Below are 23830 nucleotides of genomic sequence, written 5' to 3' on the forward strand. Positions count from 1 at the left end.
CTTGAAGTAAACAAACAAACACCATTCCAATAATCAGTGTGTTTACTTCAGCTTTGTTTACTCCTGGTTGGATTCTTGTCGGGCAGGCTGCTAGTTTTTTTTATGTTGACAGTTTTCGCTTAAAAAGTGTTTACTAGATTGTGAAGTAATTGGTAGAAATTAACGCATCACATCCATCTATTTTCAAAGTCGGGAGCTTTATCTCTGATAGCGCACTGGAAGGATGGTAACCGATCAGTATGTACTCTTGTCCTTAAGGTGAAAGCACATCTATTCCAACATTAATTAGAAGTACAGCTAGTTAAAAAGTCAGCTTCGAAGTTTGCATTCAAAACATTAAAATAATACTGGTAGGGTCAGACCAAAAAGCAAGCAGAAAAGGTTGTTGAGGAGCGTAAAGGTTTACCACGTATCGGTATCTCTTGCACTGTATCGCTTACACTGTACTGTTAGCGTACATTCGCTTACCAACCGGGTAATAGTTATAAAAAAATCTGAAAATTTTTCGGCGATGAGCATCGATAAAAATTTGTACGCTTCATAATACATCTCTCTACATACTAAAAACAGAAGAAGAAGAATACCATAGGCAAACCGACATGGGTAAAACACAGAAGAAAAACAGTAAAGGTCGTCTAGATAGGTACTACTACCTGGCAAAAGAAAAGGGGTACCGTGCTCGTTCTTCCTTTAAAATCATCCAAATCAATGAAAAATTTGGTCATTTCTTGGAGAAATCCAAGGTCGTCATTGACTTGTGTGCGGCTCCTGGTTCTTGGTGTCAGGTTGCATCAAAGTTATGTCCAATCAATTCGTTAATTATTGGTGTTGATATTGTTCCCATGAAATCAATGCCCAATGTTATCACATTCCAGAGTGATATTACCACCGACGACTGTCGTTCGAAGTTGAGAGGTTATATGAAGACCTGGAAGGCTGACACAGTGCTGCATGACGGTGCCCCTAACGTTGGTTTGGGTTGGGCCCAGGATGCCTTCACGCAATCTCATTTGACTTTACAGGCACTGAAACTAGCTGTCGACAATCTAGTAGTTAACGGTACATTCGTTACTAAAATTTTCAGATCGAAGGACTACAACAAACTAATGTGGGTCTTCCAGCAACTGTTTGAAAAGGTCGAAGCTACTAAACCCCCTGCGTCGAGAAATGTGTCTGCTGAAATTTTCGTTGTTTGTAAGGGTTTCAAGGCACCCAAGAAACTGGATCCCAGACTGCTGGATCCAAAGGAAGTTTTTGAAGAATTGCCAGATGGACCACAAAACATGGAATCCAAAATCTACAACCCGGAGAAAAAGGTGAGGAAAAGACAAGGTTACGAGGAAGGTGATAACCTATTATACCATACAGCGCCAATCCTGGATTTCATCAAAGACGAAGACCCCATTACAATGCTTGGAAAGCTGAATAAGTTCACGATAGATGAGGATGACCACGAGTGGCAGATTGTCAAGAAAATGAAGCAAACAAACAAAGAACTACTTGCCTGTATAGAAGATTTGAAGGTTCTTGGTAAAAAGGACTTTAAGATGATCTTGAGATGGCGTAAGAATGCTAGGGACCTTCTTGGTGTGGGTCAAGATGAAGAAAAGCCGGAAATTGAGGTTACGAAATTGACAGAGGAAGAACAGATTGAAAAGGAACTGGAGCAATTGCAAGAGAAGCATCGTCTTGATAAGAAGCGTGAAAAGAGAAAGAAGAATGAGATAAAACAGAAGGAAATAATCAGGATGCAACTGAATATGATTAACCCCAAGGATCTTGGTATTGATGCAGCTAATATTGGTAAGGAGTCGCTGTTCAACTTGAAGACCGCTGAAAAGACTGGTATTTTGGATAAGCTAGCTAAGGGTAAGAAACGGATGATTTTTACCGACGACGAACTTGCAAAGGACAATGACATCCATATCGACGAATCTCTGATTTTGGATAAAGATAAATACGCTGAGGCTGATGATCTAGAATCTCAATTAGAATCGATGTACGAAAATTACAAGACCCGGAAGTCTGAAAGAGATGCTAATTTTAGGGCTAAGTTAGCTCGGGGTGGTGATCATGACGACGAATGGACTGGGTTTTTAGAAAAGGCAAAACAATCTGATGATGAAGAGGAGAAGAAGGATTACATTGAAGAGGAGACCGATGAGAACTTATCTGATGAAGATGATGATGAAGCTATCAATAGTTTGATCAGTAAGTTAAAAGGGAAGTCAGGCGAGGGCAAATTGAGCTCGAAAGCCGCGTCCTTGTTTAATGATCCCATTTTTGAAAACATCACGCCTGATTTTGCCCAGCCCAAGCCTGACAATACTTCTTCTTCTGAATCAGTCGGCGACATCTCTAAATTGATGAAAAGTAAGAAGAGAACTCATAGAGAGGCTACAGGAAGCGAAAGCGAAGACAGCAGCGATGAGAGTTCTTCTGATGGTGAATCATCTGACTTTGAGGTTGTTGCGAATGAAGATTCGGATATTGAGGAGATAGACTCTGATTATGATTCTGAGGAAGAAAGGAATCAAACTCAGAAGGAAAAGCACAACAAAGAACTGGACATTGCTACCGCAGAAGCTATGACTCTGGCTCATCAACTAGCCACGGGACAAAGGACCAAGCATGATCTAGTCGATGAAGGATTTAATAGATATGCCTTTCGTGATAGCGAAACATTGCCTTCATGGTTTACTGAGGATGAAAAGCAGCATTCCAAAATTAACAGACCCATCACGAAAGAAGCTGTTATGGCATTGAAGGAGAAGATGAAGGTTTTGAATGCCCGTCCTATCAAGAAGATAGCAGAAGCAAAGGCCAGAAAGAAAATGCGTGCTGTTTCCCGTTTGGAAAAGATCAAGAAGAAGGCTGGTTTAATCAACGATGATAGTGACAAGTCTGAAAAAGATAAGGCAGAAGAAATTTCTAAACTGATGCGCAAGGTCAGTAAGAAACAGAGAAGCAAACCGCAAGTCACGTTGGTCTATGCCTCTGGTAGAAATAGAGGTCTGGCGGGTAGACCAAAGGGTGTCAAGGGTAAGTACAAGATGGTTGATGGTGTTATGAAGAACGAACAAAGAGCATTGAGACGTATTGCGAAGAAAAATAAGAAGAAATAGTCCTTTCTTCTTCCCTTAAATAAAAAACAGCGGAGAACATATAATTAGCCACCATTCTTCTTAAACATTGTATATTAATATCGTGAAGCCACGATTTAGGCCTCTAATTGATTTTCTTACTTTTGCTAGCTGTCGTTTGTTGCGGTTTGCTGAAAAACATCTTGCTCAACAAGTAGATTAGGCCAAAGACAATTATTGCCATACTGCTGTATTGTACTGTCTGGTAGGATTCCAACCCAGGTCTTGGGATATTTACGGTTAATGTTGTTGAATTTTGAAAGGCGAAGTTTGTATTTGGAGTAAAGAACGATTCAAGTCCCAGGCCCTTCGTGTAAAAAGGGTTTTGCACAACCGTGTCAGAGTCCGTGTCACACGCACGAAACACTTCTGGGGTGAACGACGCATTTGCATATGAGGCAATTGACGCGGGTGCAACGTATCTCGAGTGCAAAGTGATCTCATTCAACTCTCCTGGTTTCAAACTGTAGAGAGTTTCTGACCCCCACGATTTATCTTCGAGCTTATAAGCAGGCAATTCTAGGTCATGCTCGCCGAAGACAAACATTGGGTCGGACTGAAACTTGTCGACAAAGATCTCAACGGGCAACTGTAAAAAAACGTAGTACTCGCACTTATCAACTGGTTCGTAAGACGTTAGGTCGATTTGAACTTTTGGGTGCAACCCTACTGGTTCCTGCAAAGAAATTGGACTCGTCCCGTTTGTGCTATTGTAGATGTATGCAGGGTTATAAAACAAGGTTGTTTTCAAGCACCTCTCCACTTTAGCGTCGCTGGTCCATCCGCATCTTATTCCAGACAAGTTGATGTCGACCGAATCTTGTGAGTCCACGTAGAAAAGGCCCAGTTCCATATTTTCGACACCTGTTTCTTTACGGAAAGTTGCAGCGGAGTTTTTTAGCAGGGGACAGAATTCATTAACCTCAACAAGTCCACCCCTGACGGCAATGTCATATTGGCAGTCGTCCAAACGCCAGTGCAAGAATGAGTTGTAGTCTATCTGGGAGGGCAAATATGACTGCACATCAACAATCTCTGAATCATCCAAGTGCAGCAAGCTGTATTTTGGAGTGCTGCTAAGCGGTTTCCCCCGGCCAAAGCCTCTCGACACGTTGGTCGTGTAAAAATTAAAGCCTGCGTTTATGTAAGGGTGCAAAACGTTGAATTTCCTATCGTTGTGGGCCCATGTCACTCTTTCTGTGACATTTTCCGGGACGTCAATCTCAGTTCCGACAAACTGCCACCTTGTCTGTACCACGGCATCATTAGGGGCCTCCACCGTGACATGTGTATCGGTTCTCTCGAACCGTGCGGAAATATCGTCAGCATTTTCAAAGAGCACGCTGACACGCTTATTTACCTGCATTGTCCCACCTTGCTTCTGCGTGTGTGTTTCGCACACTAGTCCCCACAACTACAGATAATATGAGGCAACACTCTCTGCTACTTCGCGAAAGTGCAGTCCTTCCAGGTCAAGCCGTGGTCACCGTCGTACCCTTCCGTTCGCCCAAAACGAAGAAGAAATAAAAAAGAAATAAAAAAAGAAATAAAAAAATCTCCTCTTTCGCGAAATCTCTGCAGATCATGCCCAAAAGAGGAAAGTGAAAACCTCGAGAAATTTCCCTCGAAAATTTCCCTTTTTGTGAAAAAATCGAAAATGCTCGAAAACGGAAAACGGCGAAGAGCGAGGAGAGAGGCACTGCGCAGGCGACTGTTCAAAACACGCAATAGCGTGGTGCGTTGCGCTGAAAGGAGATATGAGTCGTGTGAGAGCTTCCGCTCTTGACTCCATACCCACTGCCGCTCGCTTCGACTCCCATCGCTTGTGCATTCGAGACAGCTCAGTATTTTACTTTATTTTAATTCTCGAACTACGAGACCACCATCCGCTTTTGATAGTGAGCTGGTTCGCACTGCATTCCACTTTCCCCTTCCGGGCGATTACGTGTTTTGCTGAGCTTATTTTTTTTTCCGCTACAGCTTTTTTTTTCTTCAAGAATTTGGTCTTAACGTGTTCGAACTGAAGGTTAACTTGTATCTTAATTCTTTGTTCTACTTCTTTTGGTTCTGCCCTATTCGTTGTGGAAGAGAGTACTGCTAGAAAAATAATCCAGGTTTGCTTCAAAAAGGTCTATCCATTCGCTTCTATTTGCTTAAACCAACTGTCCCATTCCTTCTCCTCCGTCATTTTGTCTCTGAGAAGCTACCTCCTAAATCCAAGCTCCACTGTTCCCTCTATTAATAGATTGGAGAGATAGATAGACAAAATGTCGGAAACTCAGCAACTCAGTGTCGCTGAGGCACCCAGCGGCATGGCACAACTGACTACACCCTCGAGGAGAGGCCACCGTCATAAACGGTCGTTTGCCATCTCTGGTGATTTCGAGTTTTTGAAGCAACCCCCGGCGTCCGTGCCTCCAATACCCACGTTTGTATCGCCCGTGAAACCACGCAATAGAGCAGACGGGTCAGTGATGGGTACAGACGATGACGAAGTCTCTGGTGACGCAAGGCAACCGAGAGTGTTACTGACGGAACCGAAGCTCAGTACGACGACGTATTTGCTAAAGACACCACGGAAACTCGCAGAGCCAATAAATTCGCCCAGTCCGCGGTTTTTCATCAGCGAGGAGCCCAGGTTCTCGTCACCTGTCAAGGGCGTGCCGGACGCCATTATCAATCTGGACGATGTCCTCAAGACTAAGCCAAGGTCGTTCAAAACGCATCGCAGAACAGAATCTGCGCCCGCCGATTTGGAAATTGTCTTCAACGCAAAAGGAAACCTTCCTAACGATCAGAGAATTGACGAGGAGGACGATGACTCGGACTCGGTGAACAGTAAGAAGCAAATTGTGCCAGGACTGATGTCCCCACTACGACCATCTTCGCCTACTTTCCAACGAAGTTTGTCCCCCGTGAAAACTCCAAGTATGGTCTCCTCTGAGATGGGCAGTAACGATGCTGGCAGCAACAGCAGCAATGCTGCCAATGCCAACGACAAATATAATTCTCTTAAGATCAAGAGACAAAAACAGCGATACTACTATTACACAAAACAGTTACCCATGACCACTAGGGCTGTCCCGCCACAGTCTCTCAGGGAACAAACATCTGCATCATCGCTGGCCTCCAACGTTTCAAGAACTCCGATGTCCCAGCCATACACCCCTTGTAAACAAGAATTGACGACGCCAGCGACCCCACTATATCTTCAAGATCAAGTGACGATCCACATTCCCACGGTCAATAACGGTGGCAGTAACTTGAATGTGGGAAGCCACGGGACGTCACTAAATTTTCTTGGAGAGAACACAAGGCGGCCCCTGAGTCCCGACTTCCAAGCACGGCAAAACAAGTCACAACTTCAACCCCCCAGTTTACGTTTCAACAGCGCTGGTCCAAGCAACCCGACGATACGAAGAAACAGTGCCAATGCTACTACATCATTCAATTTTGAGAGTAAAGTGTACGACATACGGTACGATGAGGACGGTGTGAAACCGAAGAGGGATGAGATGTACGATACAACAAATTACAGTTCGAAGACGACGTTGATCTCGGAATTCCAGCAAGATAAGGGTTCTGCTGTTTTGTCTGACGAGATCTTGTTGGGTGAACCGGGCGACGAGGTCGATTTGGCTTCATTGAATTCTACCCAAGATATAGTAGATGGGATGAAGCAGGTTTACATCAGTAAGGGTCCGTCAACACACAGTTTACAAGCGTCAGTTACTCCGGAATCCAGCAGCATGAAAGAGGTCTCCAAGAAGCTTGATCGCAAGACGGAGTTGAAGGGTGAAATTAGATCTTCTAGCGACAGTGCTCTCCCACAGGGCCAATCGACTGCTAAAGTTGACACTGGTGCCAGAAAGAAGAAGCGGTCCCGGTTCAGTTCCTTCCTTACAAACATACTGAAGTGAGAGAAATCGTAACAAAAGAGATAATGTGTACTAGTAGTATAATAATGATAATAATAATAATAATAATAGTAATACAAGTAATTTATAATGGGAGGCGCTACGTGGTGGTATTTGGGAACCCGCATTCCAATAGTAGTCTGTCGATGACGTTTGGGTTCGAGCGGACCTCGTCGAAGATCTCCCTCTTTTTAACGAGAACAAGTCCTGCGTACCCAATGGAGTTGAACCCTACTTGTAACGATCTTGCTCTAATATTGGATCTTGGCACTAGACAAAGCCATTTCCTGGTGAGTAACACGTTGTAACTTACCTCGAGGTCTTGTTGGAAGAAGGTCAAAACTTTCTGTAGAAGCGTAAAGTAGCACGATTCTAGGAGTTCAGCCGATACATCGCCGTCCGAATCCGGGAGCGGTACTACGAAATGTGCAAAGGACACTTTGCGATCTTGCAAGGGGTCGTGCTCTGTGTCAGGTACGAAGTGTGTTTCGCCGCTGCACAGTTCATCTTGGAACGGTGTGAAGTTCTGCGGGAACTCCAACAGTTGCAAGTGTTTGTGTCTTTGAGAGGACCCACTCTGCGGCCCTGAATTGTAAATAACCAAATGGTTCTTGCCGGGCCACGCTGCGTTCATGTCACGTATCAGCGCATACGATGTGGACAGATCCTGCGGTGTCAGGCGCGACGACTGGTCCTTGAAGACGTTTGTGACGAGCAAAGCGTGGTTTTGCATCACTGGGAACTTGTTCAACACGACTTTGAACTCCTGAGAGCCGTCTAGATCCTCCGTGACGAGCAATTCCGGTTCGTGTTTCCCCAAGGGGTCGTCGTTTGGGGCAGTGTCGCCCTTCTCCGGCTTGCTCAGGAGGCTGGGGGCAAACCTGACCCAGTACTGCATCCCATTATCGCTGTTCCGAAGCCATTGTGTCCCCACTTCGTTGAAACATAAATGTTCACTTGCAGCAGCGGTGCTAAAAGCAGCAGCTATCCTCTGAACAATACTCATGTCTACCGCAAGAAAGCGAAGTGAAAAAATGTGTCAAAGGGGGAGAATGGCAGGAGAATGAGAACCGTGCAGCCCAATGCAAAGGAAAAAACCTTCCCTTCCAAGGCAGAGAAGGGATCGTCCCACAGAGGTCTGAACCAGATCTTTCTCGAAGACCAAGAAGAAAAAAGAAAACCAAGAAACAGGCACGCGCACAGCTGAGGTAAGGCGACGCATCGGGGATAAGCCGGAAAACGGGAGCGGGAACGGGAGGGGAGGGGAGAAGGCACTGGGTCCCGGAGGGGTGCCGTCCGGGAAAAGAGGGGAGGGGAGGGGGGGTCAAAACAGCTGACTCCCCCTCCTCGGTGTCACAAAACGGGGCGGAGTCACCGGAAGGTCTAGAAACGGGCCTCCGTGGCTATGCCCCGAAACGGGATTGTAATGGCACCCAGCCACCCGCTGAGGCGCGCGGACCCGTGTTTTCCCGATCGGGCGGGCTGTCGCCGAGCGGGGAGAGAGGGCCCAGCCACACTTACCCGAACGGGAAGTGGGGCTTCCTGTTTCGGGTCCTCAAGCGAATTGGTTTCTTTTTTCTGGGAGCGGGGGGAGGGGCCTCTCGGGGCTGTGCGGGGGTTTCTCGGGCGCGCGCTATCTTATCGGGTTGGCTGTGCGAGGGACCCGGACACACAGCCAAAACACAGAGCGCCTGCGCGGTTCCTCTCGCGGGCCACCCGGACACGGTCGCGCTCTGTTTCTTTTTCGCTGCGCTGCCCTTCACTGACGCGCACTGTTAGGGATTTTCTCGCAGTGCGCGATGAGAGAGAGAAAAATTTTCTTTTTCTGTTTTGGTAGCCGTTGTTTTGGCTCATATATAAACCTCGAGGAATATCCCGCTTGGAAAGTTGGCCTGTTGCTGCTGTTCTCTTTTTTTGGCTCGCTTTGGTGGAAGACACTCACCCAACCAAAAATGCAATTTAAGACCGTTTTCGCTACTTTCGCTTCTGTCGCCACTCTAGCCGCTGCCCAAGCCTCCAGAAACGAGACTGCCGGCGCCGTCGCTTCCAACGGTACCGTTGCTACCAACGGTACTGCTGGTGGTGCCAACGGCTCCAACGGCACCACCTCCAGTAGAATCTCTACCGGTGCCGCCGCTTCCAACACTCTAAATGCTGGTATCTTCGGTGCTGCCGTCGCTGCTGGTGTTGCTTTCCTATTCTAAGCTGTTTGTTGTTTGTTTTAATACCATTATCAGTAATAGTCTTTTAATATATGTGTTTGATCACTTCCAGGAAGGGGACTGCGAAATTCTTTCCTCCCCTTCTTCTGTATCTCTAATGCTCAGCTTTTTTTCCCTCGTTTATTCTGTTTATACATTTTTTGGTTTAAATGAATACTCTATTATTTTTTTTTAAAGATGTTAGTCCTATGCGTGGGCAAGGGACCCTCCGACGTTTCCTATATAACTTTTGTATTCTAATTCATAATACGTAACTCTTTTCCCCGTGTCAGGAAACTGACACTTCCCTTGACACACATGTGACCATAAATAGCCAAGTAATGGGGGGGAAGTGGATGTTGGATTTTAGGCTGCTATCGTCGCAACTTCCCTTGGGCCATGACCCAACGAACTAACAAGTTGTACTCGAGCAAGTACAACTCATATAACTACGTATACCGCTGGGTATGGAAAATAACACTAGTATGATATCAGCATATGCGTAAACACAATGCGAGATGGTGGAAGTTTCACCATAAATATAACACCTAACTCAGATGATCTCTCTGATACAAGGCATAAGGCACATATGCTGCATATAGAAAATGACTATTATAGGGGTGATAAGATATCATCATAGGCATAAACAGAATATGAAACGAGAATGATACGTGGCAACTATGAAACGTATGACAATAACGCCACGTGGAAGTTAATATGTCGCACTATGAAACATGCCTCTACTCTGAGAATATCTGGGAAATTCTCACATATATAAAGACTAGTTATATCTATAGTATTGGTCTCTATCTTTCTGAACATACAGAAGAGACCATCAAACCTTATACTTATATAGTATAACTAAGAAGTTAATTTATCTAAGTCATCTCTCATACTCTACTTAAAATGGATAGTCACGGCGAGAAAGACAATATCCAAGAACATACGTAAAAAGACCCTATCTAACAAATATAACATACTTAAGCTCGTACAATTTTTTTTGTTATTTCATATTTGAATTAATCTTTTCTTACCACCCGTCCACTTTTAAATATTTAATAAAAATATAAAAAAACATAAAACACCGGGAAAGTGACACAAAGTTGAACACTGTACAAGTTGTAAATCAAAGGTAAAACACCAACCATCAAACACAAACAATGAAACTACTAATTTCAACTTTAACTCTACTACTAAGCACCAAAGACGCCGCAGCAAAAGTTATCAATTGGAACGATTATGACGCCTTCCCACAGCAAGTCTTGAAACCTCACAATGTGGAACCACCACACCTGGTTCAAAACTTTCAAAAACGTGGACAAAGTACCATGGGGAGGATCACTTGTGCCAACGAAAATTTCATTCTTTCCAGTTCCAATGATCTGAAAAGTATTGAACACTGCCACGAGATTGTAGGCGATTTGATAGTGACCTCCACCTTTGACAGCCCAGTGTTAGATCTATACAACCTGCAAACGTTGAAGGGTAACTTTGTCATTGAAGATTGTCAAAGCTTGATTAGACTATCTGCTCCTCAATTAGAAAATGTGCAAGGTGATTTTACACTCTCCTCTTTGACCTCATTAGTCACTGTCGAATTGCCAACTATTTCTCATGTGAACTCCCTTACTTGGAAAGTTCTACCCATTTTGAGCCAAGCTGATTTGCCCAAGGATATTATAGTCGACAAGAATATTATCATTTCAGATACGTCGTTATCAAATATCAATGATTTCCAATCAATCAAAGATGTTGAAATTTTCAATGTGAACAACAACAGGTTCCTGGAGACAATTAAGACCAATGTTGAAACTGTTAGGGGTCAATTAAGTATTCATGCAAACTCCAGGGAACTAGAATTAGAAATGCCCTATCTTCAAAATGCTGAAAACTTAACTGTGAGAGACACAAGGAGTGTGTGGCTGCCCAATTTACAAAGAGTGAACACAAACATGGAATTTATTGAAAATCTATTTGCTGATCTTGACCTGTCAAGCTTGAAATTTGTCGGCGGGACATTGGGTATTATCGATAACTCAAACTTACACAACTTGGATTTCAACAACGTTACAGAAGTACAAGGTGGGTTAATGGTTACCAATAATATAAACATGGAAAAAATCGACTGTTTCAAGTCGCTGAAGTTGGTAGGCGGCGCCATATATTTTGAGGGTACCTTTACGGATACCGACTTTCCATACCTCAGACTAGTCAAGGGGAGCGCGTTTGTTAAGACAACGTCAAATGATATGAACTGTAACAAGTGGGTTCGCCCTCAAAACGGGAGATCTATAGTCAGAGGGGGTAAGATTCAATGTACCGCATCCAAAAAGCAAAACTCAATCAGTCTTGATGAAAATGGGTCAGTTACAGAGACCAGTGAACGCGACATTAGTATTCCGAAAGTCGTCCTATCCAATTATGCAAGTAAATTAACCTACAGAAACTGGGTCGCAACAGGTTTATCACTAGTGGCGGTTGCCCTACTGCATAATTTCGTATAAAGCACTACTGGCGCATAATTTTTTGCATTACACAAACCAATATAATCATATTTACATCCTTTAAATTGCATTCATAATTGCTATTCGGCTCTATCTAACCTTCAAATATGGATTTCGCTTTGCTGTGACCCACGATGTACGAAATGATCTCTCCGGGCAAAAGCTGTTGCAATCCATCCAGGTCAAGATTGCCACGGTTGGTAGTTATTTCTTTCCTAATGGCCGATGAGGAGACACCGATGTACTTCGCATCGTTGGCAATAACTTTTATCCGGTTGCCCCATTCTTTCGGTATTGACGGTTCGTATTCCCCGTGAAGAATATCCAACGGATACCTTTGCTGCATTTCTGGCGTGACATCACCAGATAACCTTGTTAAGCAACATAGCTCCGTTTGACGCATGAACTCGTTCAGTACAATGGCAGGGGTATCTGGCTTGTAGTACTTAGCATCGAAGATTCGGACAATTGTATCGTACCCTACCAAATAGACAACCTCCCCATGTTGAAAAAACTGCTTCCTAATGGATGCGTCTTTATCCACAAATTTAGGAAATACGCTTAGTCCTATGGATACTTCCACCTCTGGCATTTTATCTTCCAATATTCTTGCCATTATGTGCATCATGGCAACTCTTTTATCGAACGTCGCCGGCTTCTCACCGCCCTTGTCGGCGTTATTAACGGAAAGAGACAAAAGGACATGCACAGACTTTCCCGGATAAAGGTCTCTGTAACATTCGTACGCTTTCTTCACTAAAGTGTAATGGCCCCAATGTGGAGGATTAAAGGACGAATCTAAGACTAATAACAACGCATTTTGCGAGTCACTTATAACTGTTGGTCCGTCCACAATTGCAAATTGTTGAGTTTCCTTGTTCGAAATGAAGTCATGGTACCGGATCAGCCAAGCACCATTTGTCATTGTGCTGCTAACAGTCTTTGTTCTCTTTGGCCAACGTCACCAAATTGGACCAAATTGTTCCCAACGAACGAAATCTGAAAAATCTGTGATTGAAATGTATCTCAACTTTTCTGTTGAAACTATACACTTAGTCTCTGTACATAATTGACATGAACACTACATCAGTCGCGTATTAGCCAAACTGTTTTAACTTCTTTTCTCGTCACATAAGGTTTCAGGAAGATACACAGGGCGAGGCAGACGAAAACAGTCATGAGTAATTTGCCCTTTTCAAAAGTAGGACTCATGACATCGAATTGGCCCGATGGCGTGATACGTGTGCAGAAGATATCGTGCCCGATTTCACAGGCAACACTGGTAGACTCCAAATTAGTCTGCACACAATCTAATTGCGCCTTTGAACCAGTTAAAATGTCTCTGAAATGAGTGATAACGTAATAATCACTGATCGGGATAGTAGCCATGTAAGGACTTGCCATAAATTCTTTTTTGTCGTCGTCCGTCATGTCCGTTTCATTTTTCCTCCTTGCACTTAACAAAAATTTGGGCAAGTGCGTTATCTGCCCGTTTTCCAATTCCAAAATGATCGTTTTGGTCGTGATGTCGAACTTCGTATTTGAAATAGCCATTTCCTTGATGATTTGAGGGAAAAAGTACGACAGGGATACTGCTTCTGGCTTTTCTACCCCAGTCAAAGGATTCTCATGCACCGTTGTCATTCTCTTATTTGGAGTCAATGATTCGTACAATTCGACAACTACAATTTTTTGCTCGGGTGTTGGTTCCAAGCTGAAATAAGAGTAGATAACCCAATGTTCACCAAAGACAATGTTGATTGGACGAGCAGGGCTGACATGCTCTTCATTATGAATCTGGGAATAGATCACTTCACCTGTGATGGTATTGATGACGTTCAACGTAAGGTGTTGCGATTGCTTGTTGAAAACGACGAAACTGGCCAAATCAGGGTATAAGTATTTGAACAGGACGTCTCTGCTTCCTAGAATAATCCCTGGGTTTGTCACTTCAGTGTGTTGTCTACCGCTGTACGCCATGATAACGTCTGTCTCTGGGTCCAAAGTAATGTCCCAGGTACGTTTTAAAGTGTTACCTTGTGAGACGATGTACCCTGTAATGGAGTTCTTGTCAAAATCGGTGATAAAATTCTCCTTGGTGTTCATGATGGAGTCCTCGTCGTTGATGTTAACGATTTCGCTTGGGTGAACACATGGTTGTGCGTACTTGACAAAGAAAGAGCCATTATCTTCCAGGCTTTGGATAGACGAAATCGAGCATGACCTTCTGTCTTTGAGAATATTGCCCTCAGTTTTCAGGACTGGTGCGGAGTTCTCATCTAGCAATTCTAACAGAACAAAAGAGCCATCGTCCGTGAACACAATAAGTTCTCTCGAACTTTCAAACCACTCCACTTTCAAAGAATGTTGTCCCGGAATTGTGTTTACCCGCCAGACAATTTCCCCATTACGGGAAACATCCAAGGCTGCCAATAACCCGTCTTTGGTCAAAACAACCAGCAGTTTTGACAATCCGAATTTCAAGTTTTGGTTTCTAATCTCCTCAGGGCTCATCCCGCTCTTTAATCTGAAACTATCCAAATGCAACATCTTAGAAATCATCCTCCCTGGAGAAAACTTGTTGACGCGGGCAAAATTCAACAACCGCTCCACGTCGGTGGTTACTCTGAACCAGTAGGCGTCCCAAACGTTTGCCATTTTGCGTTCGCTGGCGATCTCTGCGGCGATCTCTTCCAACGAGTGGTCTTGCAAGTCAATAAACGTGTGGTCGACTACACCGAACAACGACTCGTCTCTAGTCCAGGTTTCAACAAGCTTTCCGTTTTGAATATGGTAGTAAAAAGAGTGCTTGTCAGCTGTTGTGATCAAAAGCTTGACGTACTCTTTATAATCCGTTTCGACCCAGTTCAGCAGCGCAAAGTTTTCTGGCAACTCATGAGAAAGCACTGGAAGTTTCGAGTCCTCGTCAATGACCTTCACCGTCTTCGTTTTCAAATCCACGACGACCCCGGGTGTGTTATCCGGGCGACAACTGGACACAAAAGGTGCTGTCTCGTTCGCCAGGGGAACCCACTCATTCTCAAAGAGGTACGTCCTGTCCAGCTCAACAAATCCGTCCTGTGCAGCCTTCTTTAGCACGACGGAGGCGTCCTTCAGCATGACGTCGTCCACCTGATACTCCAATGTCTTTCTAGTTATTAGCGACCCTGACGTTTTATTCAGCAGCGAGACCAAGCCTTGCTCCTCATTGAATTCTGAGACCACCAACAACGTGTCCCACTGATCAGAGGATGCAACGCATTTGTAAGGGCCAATCGGGCTCACCAGCCAATCCGTCGTGTACGCCTCATCAGCGAAAATTGCACCGACGAAGAAACTCTTCAGGAAAGCTGGGAACAGCAGACCCAAAACGACAAAATGATGAACCCCAGTCATTGTAGAGTCAGACAGAGTATTTTATCAGCAGTCCGTCTCCCAATTGAGCTCGTTTAACCGGTCCCTCTGTTCCAAACTGTTCAAACAGTAGAAGACGGGATGTAAAATACGATACAAAATACGATACAAAATAAGAATCAAAATATTGTGACGCTCAAAGTGACCCAGTTTGACCGTTGTTCGGGCACAATTGGTCCCAAACGCGACACGCGAGTCGGTGTATGTAGTTATGTAAGAATGGTGCAAGCGATCTATGATCCTTGCTCGCTGTTGCTCTCGTCATTTCTGCCCTGTTCGGGAAGAGTATCCGGGTATAGCACTGTCGGGATAAACTTTATGCTCAGCGAGGTGTCGAGTGCCAGTTGTAACCACGGGTCGTAGTACTTCCATACCTCTGCGACGTCGACGTTCTTGTGGGAGTCTGTTTCTGGGTCGAGCACGATCCCATGCAGTTCGATTTTCTTGGCCGGTGCTGGTACGGCCAGTGATGTGGACTCCTCGTGTTCCCGTTCTGGCTGTGGTTCCAAAGCGTGTGTCAGTTCGGATGTTCGCTGTTCGATGTGTACTTGGTCTGCTGCAATTTTCTGCCGCAGTTGCGCGTTCTTCTGTGCGACTTCCTCGACCTCTCCCGATGAGTGTGTGAGTAATGTAAGCATCTCGAGGGACTTGGCATTGATTCTCTTCCTAGCCGTGAGAAGCTCGTTCATCTCTAGGAAGTACTCGATCTTGTCGAGGTACTCGCCAAAGGACATGGGCTTGAACTCTATGGGCCCGTACCATTTGATGACCGGGTTGAGTTGTTCCGCGCGTGCGCGCACGAGAGCGACGCTCTGCCTGACTTGCGGCAGGTTTGTTGAGATGGCATCTCCCGAAACCGGGTCCTTGACCTTGATTTTTGTTGGGTCGACCCCCTCGTAGTAGAACCTGACGATGTCGTTGAAGAACTTCTTGTCCCGTGCCGTACGTGCTTCCTCCGCCCAGGGGTCGTACTTGAGCAGTTTCAACCGGCAAAACTCTAGCATCGATTGCGAGAGCAGTGCAGTCCCCAGAACGAGCCAGAGCGCCTTCCTGACGAGGGGCAGCCTCCCACTACGGGGACCCCCCGCCGCGGAAGCCGACTTGGCTGCTTGCTTCTCGGCCCCCTCCAAGAGGAATGCCTGTCCTGGGGAAGCGACAGAGAACCTGTTCAAAGTCGGGAGGTCAGCGATGTCCCTTCTAAGCGCTGCTGCAGTCCTAGCGGAGAGTGCAAACTTCCTGAACCTGTAAAGGCAGAAGATCCCCACCGCGGTTTGTACCCCCAGCAGGGACCAGAGTGCGGGCCTGTTATCTGATGCTGGGACGAGCGGCCCCCAAAGTTTGAGTCCGAGGCTTGGTCTGACGTAGAACCTCCCCGCGTCGTCGTCGTCGTGTTGTAAGTCCAGTTTGACCTCTCGGGGGTTCCCCCCGTTGTTCTCAGACGCCATACCGTGTTGAGCAGAGGGTGGGACAGAAGGGTCTCTGATCACTGGTCTTTCTCTCATACTTAACAAACTATTTTAATACATAAGCGAATAGACGGTTAATTTATTGCTCAGTGCATACGGTACTTTAAAGCGCGCTACACACGTACAGAGGTTATTGTTGTATATAAGACTGGGGAGGAATGAAGCACTTGCGCAACTCACAACTCGTCGTGTTCGACGTCTGCTGCAGCGGACTTTGCCGCTGGCTTTGTGCTCTTGCTCTGGTGTGCAGCCTTCGATTCGGAGGCCTCCTCCGCTTGGCTCTCCGCTGCGATTTTCTTGCTGATAGCAAGACCGTCGACGTCGTTGGCACCGTTCTCGTGGATAAATTGCATCATGTCTTCTAGGGATCTGGACCCCTCGTAGACGACTGGTGTGGAGTTTTTCCCAGCAGGGTATAGGATCATCGTTGGGAATCCGACGATGTCCACGTCTGAGATGTCGTTCAAAGTACAGTCCACTTCGGCGACGACAACGTTCCCAGCTGCGGTCTTATCCTGTGCGTAGATGTCTGCCATCTCTTCGAAGATGGGTGCTAGTTTCTTACAGTGTCCACACCATGGGGCGTAGTACTTGACGAAGACGTCCTTTTTGGGGTCGCTTGTGATCTCGTTGTGAGTCTTTGCGACGAGTTTGTGGACGTTTGAATCCTGAGTCTCTGGGACCGGTTCCGACTTGATGATTGGTTCCGCTTTGCCCGCTAGTACTTGGTCTACAAAGTTTGTGATATCCTTAGTCTTCAATTTCAATGGTCTGGACAATTCCGCGAATTTAGCGTCATCCATCTGTGGCATACCGTATTTCAAGTTCGAAGAAACGTTATGGACGACGAATAGGGGGAACTGTTCCTTCATGTTCAAGTTTTCAGCGTGTTTCCCGTATTTCGAGGCGTCCAGACCGGCGAAGTTGATCACACCACGATGCTTCTCACCCAATTGGGTGAAGAATTTTGCGTATTCCTCTCTTTCATCCTCGGAGGTGTAGAAGAAGTAAGCTAGAGGTTTCCCGGATTCGACGTACATTTCGAAAGTGTTCCCGTTGACGTCACCAAAGTAAGGAACAGATTCCTGCTTAATCCAGTTTTCCAAAAGAGTAGAGTTCTTGGCTACTTGGGCCAAGTCCCCGTCGAACACAAAGGGTTTCGCCTCCTCTTGAGCGTCAGCAGCAAACAAAAGCACACTGGCCTCTGGCATCGTCTTCTTGGCAGAAGAATCCAACGACACGAAAATGCAGTCGTCAGCCAATTTATCAGCAACGTTATAGAAAGTAGCATTGACACCCTTAGCACCAGTATCAACAACGACAGGGATCGTAGCGTTTCTAACGAGCTCCTTAAGGACAGTTTCCTCTTGGACGACCTGTACTGTAGGTAGAGACTGTTTCCTCATGTACGAGACAATACTCTGAGCGGTTCTCCCACCTTGGTAATCCTTTGAGGAACCGTTCTTGTACACCTTTAGAGTAGGGTACCCAGGAATTTGCAACCCCATGCAGAACTCCCTGTTATCCTCACAGTCCAATTGAACCAATGGGATATTTTCATCCAACAGGGTCTCTGCAGCCTCGACGTACTCTGGCGCCAAGTTCTTACAGTGTCCACACCAAGGGGCAAAGAACTCCGCCAAGAAAAGCGGGTTCTCCTTAACGAACTGGTCGAACTCGTCGCCACCGAGTTTAACGACGTGCGAATCATCTGGAGCGACTGCATTGCCCGCACCGGCGGCGGCCTGTGGCTGACCTAGTGTCTGGGCGACGAGAGTCGCCACTGATAGCAGCAGTTTCTTGTCGAGTAGCATGCTTGCGGTGGACAGACCGGGAGTAGACCGAGAGTAAAGCAGACACACCTTCTGATGCAACACGTACGCGGCTTATATACAGGTGTATTACGAAAGTTACGTAACGGCGCACGTCACAACGGAACGGGAAAAAGAGCGGCGCTTCTTTCGCCACGCTGTCACATTCCGGGTAACACGGCAATTTGTCATTGCGTACGGAGCGGTGTAGTTTACCCCGCCGTATCACGCAATGTAAGAGATTGGCACGTGACTTAGACGCTGAAGTAACGTAATGTTCCTGGGTTGTATCGACGGAGTACAACCACTTGTCTCGATCAATTACATACAAGGATCACATATGCCGCCCACTGGAACCCCGCTACCTCACTGTTTTTTTCTTGGTTTTTTTCTACACCACATAGAAAAACAAGGCACTTTGTCAATGTTAAGTGTTTAGAGATGTTCCCGAAAATTCTGATAAAGATACTTTCACTGCTTCGACAACAAAAAAATGCATCAAGGACTTCTCAACGTCATATAAATGAAGAAAAAAACATGGTCCTCATATTAAAGATACGTTTTTTGTATTTATGCTCAGCAAGACCTAACGTTGAACGTCTGAGAAAAAAAGTTGAAGTTTTCAAAGGGAACAAAGAGACAAATCCAGCAAACATTGGATAGCTCTATTGAAAGGGCAGTAGAAAATGTATTGAGAAACCAAATTCTTCAGGTACTTTTCTGCCAAACACTTCCCAGAATGTATGCATTTGTTTAATAGAAAAGGTTTCAAACCATATCCGTGCATACGACAGCTTCGTGAGCACCACCCAGCAGATACCCCCACTGGGTTGTGTTTGCGTCTACCGTGGAAGCCGCGCACCCCGACACCCGGGGAACCACCTTCCTCTCCCCGCCCCTTACCCCGCCGCCCCTTACCCCCCCTTCCCCACACCACGGACTTCTGTGGCCCGGAGAGAGCGTGGGGTGGGGGTGGGGCGGGGGGGGGTGCGTCTCTGCAACGCCCTCTGTGCCCCCCTCTGCTGCTGTCAGCCGCTGTAACGACTGTTGCTCGTTGTTGGCACAGGGGCAGAAGAGGAAGAAGAAGCCCAGAATGGGGAGACCTTCGCTGCCCCTGAAGTGGAGTGGTTTGCGGGGCACAAGGGGGGAAGTCCTGAACTCTGGAATGCGCTGTATATAAGCATGGGCTGGCCCGGCCACAGATCTGCATGGGGCTCTTGTTCTAGTTCACAGTCTCTTCCCCCTCCAGTACAGTAGTGTAACACACAACAACACAACACACACCATGTCCTTCGAAGATCTGCACAAGGCCACCGCACACCAATTGTCTGCTGCTGTAGACTCCATCTGCAAGGACTTCGAGGTCGATGCCGCTAAACTGGACGAATTGACCGCCTACTTCATCGAGCAGATGGAGAAAGGGCTGGCGCCGATCCAGGATAAACAGACCGACAAAGGTTTGCCCATGATCCCCACGTTCGTCACCGGGAGCCCCAACGGTACCGAACAAGGTGTCCTGCTCGCTGCTGACCTGGGGGGCACCAATTTCAGAGTGTGTTCCGTCACTTTGAACGGGGACCACACGTACTCTATGGAACAGATGAAGTCGAAGATTCCAGACGAGCTGCTAGAGGACGAGAACGTCACCTCGGATGACCTGTTCGGGTACCTGGCCCGCAGAACAGCTGTCTTCTTGAAGAAGTACCACCCAGACGCAATTGCACCCAAGGCCGGTGGTGCCGCCGCGGAGTCCCTGAAGTTGGGATTCACCTTCTCGTACCCTGTCGACCAAACGTCGTTGAACTCAGGGTCCCTTATCAGATGGACCAAGGGGTTCAACATCCCAGACACCGTCGGGAAGGACGTCGTGCAGTTGTACCAGGACCAATTGACAGAGCAGGGGCTCGACATGGTCAACGTCGTCGCTTTGACGAACGACACGGTCGGTACGTTCCTGTCCCACTGTTACACCTCCAACAACACCGACTCGCTCACCTCAGGGGAGATCTCAGAACCCACGATCGGGTGTATCTTCGGTACGGGGACCAACGGGTGCTACATGGAGGAGATCAGCAAGATCACCAAATTGTCAGACGACGCACGCGAGAAGCTGCTCAAGGAGGGGAAAACCCACATGGTCATTAACACCGAGTGGGGGTCCTTCGATAACGAGTTGAAACACCTCCCAACGACAAAATACGATATCGACATCGACCAGAAGTACACTCCAAACCCAGGGTTCCACCTGTTCGAAAAGCGTGTCTCAGGGATGTTCCTGGGTGAAGTTCTAAGAAACGTGCTTGTCGACTTGCACGCAAGGGGGCTTATCTTCGCGCAGTACCGCACCCAGGCACAGTTACCTCACCGCTTGCAAACGCCTTTCGAGCTAGACTCAGAGGTGCTTTCGCACATCGAGATCGACGACTCCACGGGGCTCCGCGAGACGGAACTTTCCCTGCTACAGTCCCTCCGCCTACCAACATCCCCCTCCGAGCGTAAGGAGATCCAGAAACTGGTCCGTGCCATCTCAAGAAGGTCCGCGTACTTGGCAGCGGTGCCCATCGCCGCGATCACCATCAAGACCGGTGTCCTCAACAAGAGGTACCATGGTGAAGTAGAGATTGGTTGCGACGGGTCCGTAGTGGAGTACTACCCTGGGTTCAGGTCCATGTTGAGACACGCACTTGCACTATCTCCCTTGGGCTCAGAGGGTGAGAGGAAGGTTCACTTGAGACTCGCTAAGGACGGGTCTGGTGTAGGTGCCGCCCTGTGCGCCCTGGTTGCTTAAATACAACCATATATATACCTTTCTTACCTGATGTACGTTGTAACGAATCCCTTCAAGACTACTCGTGTTGGTGCTGGCGACAACCTTGGTTCCTCACTAAGCGGTGTCACGTGCGCCTCCAAACTTCCAAGAATGTTATAAAGGAAGGGAACCCTTCTTCACCAGTTGACTTCCCCTTCCCCTCCCTCCGCCACCGCAGCAATGGCTTTTGATAGGACTCAGCTGACAAAGCTGCTCATGCAAGCCCTCACAGAGATGGGGGTACACGGACTCGGCGGTTGCTCTGCACGCGGAGTCCGGCGGCGTGGAGGTACACTCAGCACCCGTCCGCACAATCGCAACGCTGATCCGGGAGGGCCACTTCCACTCCATCTCTTGGGAAATGCTCTCCGCACTGCCCCTCCGTGCCGGTGTTGGGTCCCAAGTGGCCCCCACAACCTTCGAGGAGCTCACACCAGGTGGGGGCAACTTCGACGCAATAAGAAGGGCCGCTGCTCAAGCGGCCACGGACGAGGCGGCACAGCAGTGGGTCCGCGGGGCCGTTGAGGTCGCTCTGCTTCTCCTTGAACAGGTGTTCCTAGAGCTCGTGTACGTCAGGGGGGACTTCCTCTCCGCGGCGCAGTTCCTAAGGGCTACAGTGCAACCGATGGTCACCCTCTGGGCGGGACTCCACAAGGAAGCGTGGTCACACAGCGGTAAGGGCCAGGCACCGGCTGCGGACATGCTCAGGGAACTGTCGTCAGTGCTTACGAACCCAGAGGGCATGGCGAGGGCCGTGTGGCCCAGTGGCGGCGTCGCGGAGGCCCGTGAACGGCTCGTCGGGAAAGTGTACGGGTACATTAGCCCAGATGATCTTGTACCTTCGGGGAGACTCGTCACGCTCTTGAAACAGGCCGTGCGGTACCAGCGGTTGGGTGACGTCCACGACGACGACCAAGACGACGACGAGGACGACGGAGAGACAGTGTCGCTGTTGCAGGACAACAAACCAACGTACACACCCTTACAGTTTAAAGAACAGAAAACACTCACGCAGAACGCAGACGAAATATGGTACCTTCAATTCTCCCCCGATGGGAAGTACCTCGCCAGCGCATCCGCGGACTCCCTCACGGACAGGAAAATCCTCATTTACGACGTCGAGAACGACTTCCAAGTCTACCGAGTCCTCGCGGGGAACACCCAGTGCGTCCTATACCTCTCGTTCTCCCCAGACAGCCGCTACATCGTATCGTGCCCCTTCAACGAGACCGCAAACATCTACGATATCCACACAGACGGGCTTCCAACGGATATCAACGAGACAGTACAGCATTGCGAAGCGGACCGCATCAAAGCTCAGATCATCCAACCGTGCCTCTCCTTCCAGATACTCATCCCAAGCAAAGCAGCCCCTAACTCGCGCCACACGAGCCACAGCGGCGCAACGCTCCCCGGTGACGACGCTTCCTCGTCAAGTCCAGGCGACACACCCACCTCCTCCTCATCATCGCAGGGGCACCACCAGACGGGCCGCCACACGGCAACAACCGCAACCGCAACCGCAACAACAACAACAACAACGCCGCCACAGTCGAGCTCGACATGGCCCCGCATCTGGTGCTGTGACTGGTTCCACACCCAGGGACACAGCGGGAAGTTCATCGTCGGGTCCCCGGACAGAGAAGTTGCCATCTACGATATCAACGAGCGGGCGATCATCTACAAATTTTCGGAACATGCAGGGATGGAGACGGACAGGGACAAACTCTCGTCACGCCCGCGACTATTCCACAACATCTTTGAAGCGGAGGCGGACGGCACCCGTACGGACCACTCTACTGGGAAATCGCTGTTCCCGCGGATCCACGACGTCAAAATATCGTACGACGACAAGTACCTCATCCTCATGACACACCAGGGCACAATAGACGTATACGATATATCAGATTTGCCGCCAAACGGCAACATGCCCCACTTCGCGCTGAAGTCCTTCGCCCCGAAGAGGATCAACCAACTGAAGATTCAGAAAAACATGACCTGCGTGTCGCTTCCACAGCCGGACCCGGCAACAGGAGTCGTCGACCCGGCTCTGCAGAACTTGCTACTCGTGAACCTCAGGTTCAGCGAAATACAGTTGTGGAATTACAAGGAAAACCTGCTCGTGCAGAAGTACTTTGGCCAGAGACAAGAGCAGTTCATTATCAGGTCCTGCTTCGGATGCGAGAACAAGCTGGTGCTCAGCGGGTCCGAAGACGGGAAAATATACATATGGGATAGAGCACAAGGGTGCGTCCTTGGCGTGCTCCCGGGCCACACGGGGGAACGTGCAACGGCCGCAGGGTCGAACAAAAAATTTGGTAAGAACTGCAACGTCGTTGCCTGGAGTCCGACAGACAAGCATATTTTTGCATCAGGCGGTGACGATGGGTACGTTAAGATATGGAGAGTGATCAAGGGTAGGAAATGAATAGTTGCGTCGCAACGGGAGTCCATATGCCGTCCTCAGCACTTTTCTATACGTTTACAAAACCTTATATGTTTGTTTCTTTAGAGACCTGTAACAGTCGCACATTAGTGCGCTTATATACTTCAACAGTACCTACA

General features: G+C 47.7%; 13 protein-coding genes across 13 annotated transcripts; 6 read left to right on the forward strand and 7 right to left on the reverse strand.

Annotated features, from left to right (window-relative positions):
* Positions 1–599: 599 nt before the first annotated feature.
* SPB1 (27S pre-rRNA (guanosine2922-2'-O)-methyltransferase) lies at positions 600–3125 on the forward strand (the record flags this gene model as incomplete). Its single annotated transcript, XM_022606722.1, has 1 exon — positions 600–3125. One exon carries the CDS (start codon positions 600–602, stop codon positions 3123–3125), a length of 2526 nt encoding a protein of 841 aa, XP_022463389.1.
* Positions 3126–3228: 103 nt separating this feature from the next.
* Positions 3229–4509, reverse strand: PBN1 (Pbn1p; the record flags this gene model as incomplete). Its single annotated transcript, XM_022606723.1, has 1 exon — positions 3229–4509. The coding sequence occupies one exon, from the start codon at positions 4507–4509 to the stop codon at positions 3229–3231; it is 1281 nt and encodes a 426-aa protein (XP_022463390.1).
* A 901-nt stretch (positions 4510–5410) lies between these two features.
* On the forward strand, positions 5411–7063 carry LRE1 (Lre1p; the record flags this gene model as incomplete). Its single annotated transcript, XM_022606724.1, has 1 exon — positions 5411–7063. The coding sequence occupies one exon, from the start codon at positions 5411–5413 to the stop codon at positions 7061–7063; it is 1653 nt and encodes a 550-aa protein (XP_022463391.1).
* A 97-nt stretch (positions 7064–7160) lies between these two features.
* On the reverse strand, positions 7161–8066 carry APA1 (bifunctional AP-4-A phosphorylase/ADP sulfurylase; the record flags this gene model as incomplete). Its single annotated transcript, XM_022606725.1, has 1 exon — positions 7161–8066. One exon carries the CDS (start codon positions 8064–8066, stop codon positions 7161–7163), a length of 906 nt encoding a protein of 301 aa, XP_022463392.1.
* A 946-nt stretch (positions 8067–9012) lies between these two features.
* On the forward strand, positions 9013–9264 carry KNAG0C00335 (uncharacterized protein; the record flags this gene model as incomplete). Its single annotated transcript, XM_022606726.1, has 1 exon — positions 9013–9264. One exon carries the CDS (start codon positions 9013–9015, stop codon positions 9262–9264), a length of 252 nt encoding a protein of 83 aa, XP_022463393.1.
* Positions 9265–10421: 1157 nt separating this feature from the next.
* Positions 10422–11765, forward strand: SPS22 (Sps22p; the record flags this gene model as incomplete). The annotated part of the gene is made up of 1 exon (XM_022606727.1): positions 10422–11765. The coding sequence occupies one exon, from the start codon at positions 10422–10424 to the stop codon at positions 11763–11765; it is 1344 nt and encodes a 447-aa protein (XP_022463394.1).
* Positions 11766–11859: 94 nt separating this feature from the next.
* On the reverse strand, positions 11860–12690 carry POF1 (nicotinamide-nucleotide adenylyltransferase; the record flags this gene model as incomplete). The annotated part of the gene is made up of 1 exon (XM_022606728.1): positions 11860–12690. One exon carries the CDS (start codon positions 12688–12690, stop codon positions 11860–11862), a length of 831 nt encoding a protein of 276 aa, XP_022463395.1.
* A 161-nt stretch (positions 12691–12851) lies between these two features.
* On the reverse strand, positions 12852–15161 carry EMC1 (Emc1p; the record flags this gene model as incomplete). Its single annotated transcript, XM_022606729.1, has 1 exon — positions 12852–15161. One exon carries the CDS (start codon positions 15159–15161, stop codon positions 12852–12854), a length of 2310 nt encoding a protein of 769 aa, XP_022463396.1.
* Positions 15162–15412: 251 nt separating this feature from the next.
* MGR1 (Mgr1p) lies at positions 15413–16681 on the reverse strand (the record flags this gene model as incomplete). Its single annotated transcript, XM_022606731.1, has 1 exon — positions 15413–16681. The coding sequence occupies one exon, from the start codon at positions 16679–16681 to the stop codon at positions 15413–15415; it is 1269 nt and encodes a 422-aa protein (XP_022463397.1).
* Positions 16682–16821: 140 nt separating this feature from the next.
* PDI1 (protein disulfide isomerase PDI1) lies at positions 16822–18459 on the reverse strand (the record flags this gene model as incomplete). The annotated part of the gene is made up of 1 exon (XM_022606732.1): positions 16822–18459. The coding sequence occupies one exon, from the start codon at positions 18457–18459 to the stop codon at positions 16822–16824; it is 1638 nt and encodes a 545-aa protein (XP_022463398.1).
* Positions 18460–19078: 619 nt separating this feature from the next.
* Positions 19079–19666, reverse strand: KNAG0C00390 (uncharacterized protein; the record flags this gene model as incomplete). The annotated part of the gene is made up of 1 exon (XM_022606733.1): positions 19079–19666. The coding sequence occupies one exon, from the start codon at positions 19664–19666 to the stop codon at positions 19079–19081; it is 588 nt and encodes a 195-aa protein (XP_022463399.1).
* Positions 19667–19741: 75 nt separating this feature from the next.
* On the forward strand, positions 19742–21244 carry GLK1 (glucokinase; the record flags this gene model as incomplete). Its single annotated transcript, XM_022606734.1, has 1 exon — positions 19742–21244. The coding sequence occupies one exon, from the start codon at positions 19742–19744 to the stop codon at positions 21242–21244; it is 1503 nt and encodes a 500-aa protein (XP_022463400.1).
* Positions 21245–21626: 382 nt separating this feature from the next.
* Positions 21627–23693, forward strand: GID7 (glucose-induced degradation complex subunit GID7; the record flags this gene model as incomplete). The annotated part of the gene is made up of 1 exon (XM_022606735.1): positions 21627–23693. The coding sequence occupies one exon, from the start codon at positions 21627–21629 to the stop codon at positions 23691–23693; it is 2067 nt and encodes a 688-aa protein (XP_022463401.1).
* Positions 23694–23830: the final 137 nt, after the last annotated feature.

This window comes from Huiozyma naganishii, chromosome 3 (assembly GCF_000348985.1).
Source record: "Huiozyma naganishii CBS 8797 chromosome 3, complete genome".
In the NCBI taxonomy this organism is placed as follows: Eukaryota; Fungi; Ascomycota; class Saccharomycetes; order Saccharomycetales; family Saccharomycetaceae; genus Huiozyma; species Huiozyma naganishii.